This window comes from Brachionichthys hirsutus, chromosome 10 (genome assembly GCF_040956055.1).
Source record: "Brachionichthys hirsutus isolate HB-005 chromosome 10, CSIRO-AGI_Bhir_v1, whole genome shotgun sequence".
Taxonomy (NCBI): Eukaryota; Metazoa; Chordata; class Actinopteri; order Lophiiformes; family Brachionichthyidae; genus Brachionichthys; species Brachionichthys hirsutus.
Window position 1 is genome coordinate 22,824 of NC_090906.1, and position 7,497 is coordinate 30,320.

Genomic DNA, 7,497 nt, shown 5'->3' on the forward strand with positions numbered 1-7,497 from the left:
ACCCTTACCTGGGATTCCCGGTGGGCAGGATGGCCGTTGAGCTCAACAGCTCCTCATACAGGTCGGCTCCGGACACCGGGAACGCCGCGTGCTGGGCCAGCAGGACCCGGCGGATCACAAACAGGACCTGGAGAGACCAGAGTCCAGAGTCCTCAGGATCCGGAACGAGGCCCCGGGACCGGGACGCAGAGCCTGTCCCTCCGTCCACAGGAAGACCCAATCACGCAGTGAGCATTCCACACCAGCAGAGGGCGGTGTCTAGAGCCATGGGAGCCAATCAGAAGCCTGGATATGACATCAGCACCAGCCTGTCCTTTGTCGCCCCCCTCGGACGGACCATGACGTCACAGTGAAACTCACAGACATCACCACGGCAACCATCACCATCATCGTCCCAAATGACCCTCAGGATCAATAAATCATTCGTCTCATGGGAGCTGAAGGCCGTTCTGATTTATTTATTATATTCTGGTTTTAGACCCGTTTAAAGGTCTCTTTTTACAACGCACACACGCACGCACGCACGCACACACACACGCACACGCACACGCACACCCAGGTCTTCATCAGTTCAGGTTTTGGACAAATAGACGGAATCACTACAGAACCTGAGACCCTTTCAAAATAAAAGCCTGAAAACCTTGTTTTCTGTGTTTGTGTTATTGTTATTGTTGGAGTTTTATTGTGCAGGTCGCCCCCCTGGGTGTAGCGGGAACACGTTACCGGCTCCCGGTGTCGGGGGCGTGTCCGCTCACCTTGTAGGACACGGAACCTTTGCGGGCCAGCTCCTCGGTGTCCGCCGACACCAGCTCTTCCACTGCGGGTCACAAACATGTTGCTCGTCGTTGCTCTCCGTTTCGGTGCTGGAAGCTTCTTCACACGTACCTGTGGTGACGTCAGCAGCCCGCAGGTCACGCACCAAACCGTCATCGAGTCCGGGACACATTCCCGCTCGTAACACCCCCATGACGCAGCTAGGATTAGCCGCTAGCTGCGTAGCGCCGCGGTTTGTTTTTAGCTTTAGCAGCTAAGTTAGTGAGCTAACTTTCCAGGAGAGGCTTTGATAACGCTCCTCCGGTGTTCCGACCGGCTTCCGGTGCTATAACGGAAGTTCAGCTGTTCTCTGACAGTTTCAGACCTTTAAGCACAAGTTTGAGTCCCATTATGCGAGTTTAACTGCCTCCTCCTGCTTGCCGTAGTTTAGCGGACCCGCGGTGGTGTTCGGGTAATGTAGTGTTCTTGCCGCAGGCAAAGGCGACTCCTGAGTCAAATGATCGATTTTAGTCGAAATTAAGATTTACATGTTGGACATGATCAATCAGCGGAGGAGGAGGAGCTCCCGAGGAGACACTCCTCCTGCGTTGGGGTTGTTTCATTTACTCACCTGCTGGGCGGGGGGGGGCGGGGTACAGCCCAGTTACTGCTCGTGGCTACGGTAATAACTATTCATAATTTTAATAATTATAAATGATTTAATTCTCTATGTCGGCTTTTATGCTGAAATGTGAATGATCATTTATTTTAGGGTTGGGCTGCGAAGCGGAGAAAGTCGCCGGTTCGAGTCCCGCCTCAGATGAAATGCGTGCTGGTTCCTGGGGAGGGGCCAGTCTACCTGCAGATCACTGCCGAGGTGCCCTTGAGCAAGGCCTTCAGCCTGCTCCGGTCACATCTCCCCCCCCCCCCGGCAGACGCTCCAGGCGAACACGACTCCGATCCAACGGGGAGCCTGTCGGAGCCCGACCCGGTTTATTTGAGCCGTTTTGTTCTGCAGAAAGTTCTGTCTTAAATTGAGTCTTTGTCAGACGTCCCCCTGTCCCTTTGGTCACATGTCCTCCTGTCCCTTTGGTCACACGTCCCCCTGTCCCTTTGGTCACATGTCCTCCTGTCCCTTTGGTCACACGTCCCCCTGTCCCTTTGGTCACATGTCCTCCTGTCCCTTTGGTCACATGTCCTCCTGTCCCTTTGGTCACATGTCCCCCTGTCCCTTTGGTCACACGTCCTCCTGTCCCTTTGGTCACACGTCCTCCTGTCCCTTTGGTCACATGTCCTCCTGTCCCTTTGGTCACATGTCCCTTTGGTCACACGTCCCCCTGTCCCTTTGGTCACATGTCCTCCTGTCCCTTTGGTCACACGTCCCCCTGTCCCTTTGGTCACATGTCCTCCTGTCCCTTTGGTCACATGTCCTCCTGTCCCTTTGGTCACATGTCCTCCTGTCCCTTTGGTCACACGTCCTCCTGTCCCTTTGGTCACATGTCCTCCTGTCCCTTTGGTCACATGTCCCTTTGGTCACATGTCCCCCTGTCCCTTTGGTCGCATGTCCCCCTGTCCCTTTGGTCGCATGTCCCCCTGTCCCTTTGGTCACATGTCCCCCTGTCCCTTTGGTCACACGTCCCCCTGTCCCTTTGGTCACATGTCCTCCTGTCCCTTTGGTCACACGTCCCCCTGTCCCTTTGGTCACATGTCCTCCTGTCCCTTTGGTCACATGTCCTCCTGTCCCTTTGGTCACATGTCCTCCTGTCCCTTTGGTCACATGTCCTCCTGTCCCTTTGGTCACATGTCCTCCTGTCCCTTTGGTCACACGTCCCCCTGTCCCTTTGGTCACACGTCCTCCTGTCCCTTTGGTCACATGTCCTCCTGTCCCTTTGGTCACACGTCCCCCTGTCCCTTTGGTCACACGTCCTCCTGTCCCTTTGGTCACACGTCCTCCTGTCCCTTTGGTCACATGTCCCCCTGTCCCTTTGGTCACATGTCCTCCTGTCCCTTTGGTCACATGTCCTCCTGTCCCTTTGGTCACATGTCCCTTTGGTCACATGTCCCCCTGTCCCTTTGGTCGCATGTCCCCCTGTCCCTTTGGTCACATGTCCCCCTGTCCCTTTGGTCACATGTCCTCCTGGACATTTTATCTGTCGTCTCATTGTCTTCATCTTTTCTCAGGTTCTTATCAATATTTCAGTCGATCAGTGGAACCAAATCGATGTTTCATGTTGTTGGTTCTGATCCGATCATCATCTGATAAAACCGGCTCAGAAACTGCTCTCCGTCTGATCCATGTTCTGATTGGCTGATAGGAAGCATCAATCATTCAGAACCAGGAGAAAACGGATCTAAAACCGAGGCGGGTCGGTTCCGTACAGCCGGACCCGTCTTCCATCAAAGGTCCCGCTGGCCCCGGTTCTACTGGGTTCTTCATCATCTGATCCTGTTAAGGCCTTCATCTTCATCGGGTCAGAACCGATCAGAACCGGCTGGCTCCCAGTGATGGATCCGGTATTAACCGCTGGTTCCTCCCGGTTCGGTCCATTCTAACCGTCACCGCTCAGGAACCCCGCCCCCCTCCCCTCCCAGCAGGTGAGGAAATGAAACACGTCTCCTCCTCCTCCTCCACACGCCTGAACGCACCGTGTGATGTTCACTGTCGTTAGCAGCATTAGCACGCTAACACGCCTGATCGGTCATGTCCACCGGCGTCTTCATCACGTCTTCGTCCTGGATCATTTACCTTCAGGCTCTGAGCCAATCAGAAACGAGCCTGTCTTCAGGTGAAATCTGCCGCGACCACGAAGCAGCTGTCTGGTGATGACGATGATGATGATGAAGGATTTAGCCACAGGTTGGATGAAACAGTAGCTCAGCGTGTTCTCTTTGATGTAGCCCAGCGTTAGCATCACGCTAACGTCCTGCCTGGAGGTCGAGGGTTTGCGTGCCTTGCTCTTCTTCTGGGTCAGACTCCACTGATTCAAAGGGACGTGTCGGCTGAGAAAAAGGCTGGGGGGGGGTCGCCCTGACGCGGAGGGTTCGCTGCCCACCGACACGACCACAGCTCCGCCCAGCCGGCAAGGGAGGCGTCCAACAACAACCCGTTCAGGGTTTCAGTGTTAAAGCGAGGAGGACGAGGAGGAAGAGGAAGAAGGTTTCTGGAGCTAGACGGTCCAGGTTCACAGGGTGAAATGGTCCAGGTTCACACGGTGAAACGGTCCAGGTTCTCACGGTGAAACGGTCCAGGTCCACACGGTGAAACGGTCCAGGTTCTCACGGTGAAACGGTCCAGGTTCACACGGTGAAACGGTCCAGGTTCACAGGGTGAAATGGTCCAGGTTCACTCAGTGAAACGGTCCAGGTTCATGCGGTGAAACGGTCCAGGTTCACAGGGTGAAATGGTCCAGGTTCACTCAGTGAAACGCTCCAGGTTCACGCGGTGAAACAGTCCAGGTTCACGCGGTGAAACGCTCCAGGTTCACGCGGTGAAACAGTCCAGGTTCACGCGGTGAAACGGTCCAGGTTCACGCGGTGAAACGGTCCAGGTTCACACGGTGAAACGGTCCAGGTTCCCACGGTGAAACGCTCCAGGTTCACACGGTGAAACGGTCCAGGTTTATGCGGTGAAACGGTCCAGGTTCACAAGGTGAAATGGTCCAGTTTCACTCAGTGAAACGCTCCAGGTTCACGCGGTGAAACGGTCCAGGTTCACGCGGTGAAACGGTTCAGGTTCACACGGTGAAACGGTCCAGGTTCCCACGGTGAAACGGTCCAGGTTCACACGGTGAAACGGTCCAGGTTTATGCGGTGAAACGGTCCAGGTTCACAGGGTAAAATGGTCCAGTTTCACTCAGTGAAACGCTCCAGGTTCACGCGGTGAAACGGTCCAGGTTTATGCGGTGAAACGGTCCAGGTTTATGCGGTGAAACGGTCCAGGTTCATGCGGTGAAACGGTCCAGGTTCACAGGGTGAAATGGTCCAGGTTCACTCAGTGAAACGGTCCAGGTTCACGCGGTGAAACGGTCCAGGTTCACGCGGTGAAACGGTCCAGGTACGGCGGCGCCATTCCTCTCATCCTGACAGCAGCCCAGGGAGGGCGTTCGGCTCCGGGAACGGCGCCCAGGAAGCCAAAGGAACCTGAGGACGGCAGCTGGTGCCACTGATCTGGACTGACCTTCACCGTGGATCTGAAGGCAGCTGGTGATGTCACGGCGTCCGGCCTGGGCTCCGTGGCGCTCCCGCCGGAGGAGGCGTTAGCTCGGAGGAGGCGTTAGCTCGGAGGAGGCGTTAGCTCGGAGGAGGCCGTTAGCTCGGAGGAGGCCGTTAGCTCGGAGGAGGCGTTAGCTCGGAGGAGGCCGTTAGCTCGGAGGAGGCGTTAGCTCGGAGGAGGCGTTAGCTCGGAGGAGGCCGTTAGCTCGGAGGAGGCCGTTAGCTTGGAGGAGGCGTTAGCTCGGAGGAGCGTCTCCCTTTGACTCGGAGCCGCTGACATCTCGATGATTCCACGTGGTTGAAGATATTTCTGCTGCCATGGAGACGGCTCTGGAAATATCTTGACGTGATCAAATCTCCACAGCGGGCGTGAAATAAAAACATACAAACCCGGAGCGGCGTGCGAGAGCCTTCGCCGGTGCCGCTCTGCAGAACCCGGACCTCCTGGTTCCGTTTGGGTCGGCCTTCCTCACATCACTTCTTGATTAAATACAAAATCCGAGACAGCCGGCCGGTCGCTGATGACTCTGCCTGTAGGAGGCGGAGCCAACCCAAATGGCGTGTCATCAAACAGCTGAGGGTGAAGCCGTCAATCCTTTTTATCGCTTTTATCGTCAGAGAAGTTTTGGCTTTTAAAGTTACTTCCTGGAGTTTCCTCGCATTCCGATTCATCCGTCATTTTCCTCATCCGACCATCCGACGGACAGACGGCAGGGATTTATGACGGTGCTCAGACGTTTTACCGACATTAAGATCTTTGCGGACCGTAATGGTTTCTAATTTATTATGCGAGGGGTTGCCGCCGGCGATTTGACATCAGCATCTGTCTCCTCAGCCCATAAACCCGAACGACCCGCGGGCCTCAGACGTCCTGGTGGAGACGACCAGGCGCTGCGGGCTCAGCGGCCGCAACTACAACCCGATCACGAGACGGAGTGGTGAGAAGTAAGAACAGCACAGCGTCATCGGCGTAGAGCGTTTTCTTTAGTACTTTACATACGACAGGAAAATACAAGAGAATACAGGAAACCGACCAGTGTACATGAACGCATCCGCGGGCGTGGCGTTTGCCGGCACAGCCGCGCACGTCGTTCACCACGTGCACGGCATTCTGTGACGAGCATAAAGGTACGATTCACCACGTTCCTATTAGCGGCTTGGGTGAAATACAAAAGGAGCGACGTGTCACCGAAGCAGCTACGAAAAGATGTGAGAAACAAAAGCGTGAGGAGGAAAACGTATTTACATCCCGTCAGAGCAGAAGAACCGAACACGAGAACCGGGTCGGTTCCCGTCCCGTCACCAGCTCGGGCCCAAACAGGTTAGCATTCATCCTGAGAAACCAGAGGAGCTGCTGCTCGCTAACGAATGCTAAAGATGCTAACTGGAATGAAAACCAGCCGACCAATCACACGCCGATCCGGCTTCCATAAATATAGCAACTGTCTGTACCAGGAGGGCAATGAAACTAGCTACAAACGGCTAGTGTTAGCCTGAAGCTGCTGCACCTCAGGTGAGGACACACCTGGCTCTGATCATAATGCTGAGAAACACGCAGACTAAACGAAACCTCTGATCATTCCGGCGCGAGAAGGACGTCGGACACGTCTTAAATGGACCTGCGTCATCGTTGGATGGGACGGTGTGAGCCGACGCCCTGTGGAGCAGGAAGTAAACACCACGCTGCTAGCTGCTAGCCCGTACTGAGCTATGGCTGAGCATGAAAGCAAACTCCAAGCCCTTAGATGCAGAACAGAAATAAAGCAAATGTTCATCTGGCGGTTCTTTTATTCGAAGCAAGTCCTCCAGCGCTCGCTAAGTAGCTACGCTATGCTACGCTACGCTAACAGGGTGATCTGTAATTAGACGCCGCAGCGTTCGAGAGGAGCCTACCGTCTTTAACGGATGCTAACGACACTGACGACATCTGCGAAGCCAATCAGCATTCTGAGATACGTGTAGCTCCGCCCCCGCAGCTCGTTTCCGCACCAGCAACAGCTACTAGGAACTAGCTAGGAACGGATGTTAGCGTAGGAGGAGCTAACTGTCGGACACAGCCGAACTCAACGGGGGGGAATACGTCGTAAACTCGCGATCTGCTGTTCCTCTGATGCATAGTGAAATCTGATGCTACTTTTTGTAAGAAGATTCTGACCCGGCTGCCGGAGCTGGGGGGGCGGAGCTGGGGGGCGCCGTATGTTCAGCTAGCAGGGAGGGCTGTCTGCACGCATGGAGACCGGGCATGCATGCGTGTGATGCATGCGTGTGATGCATGCGTGTGATGCATGCTGCATTCAGCTCTGTGTATGGACGAGTACGTAATTACAATACTGACATTTACAAATGTGGAAAAGCGTTGCTGGTTCTGGTTCTGGTTCTGGTGCCTCATGCTTGCTGCGCTGCCTGGAGAACTTGTGACTTTCTGTAAGGCATCAGATTTGGGGGGGCGGGGGGGGCGCTGAAACGAACTGCACCGAGAACGAGCAAAGGTTTCGCCGTTAACGTTATTATTTCCCTTTCAGGTGAGTCTCG

General features: G+C 54.9%; 1 protein-coding gene across 1 annotated transcript in view; it reads right to left on the minus strand.

The window, feature by feature from the left end:
• Positions 1-390, minus strand: part of wwc1 (WW and C2 domain containing 1) — a 14,233-nt gene extending 13,843 nt beyond the window's left edge. Inside the window, exons 1-2 of the mRNA XM_068744180.1 lie at positions 361-390; positions 9-127 (exon numbers count right to left, since the gene is read on the minus strand). Coding sequence (XP_068600281.1) covers positions 9-127; positions 361-390 — 149 coding nt within the window. The remainder of the gene's footprint in view (positions 1-8; positions 128-360) is intronic.
• Positions 391-7,497: the final 7,107 nt, after the last annotated feature.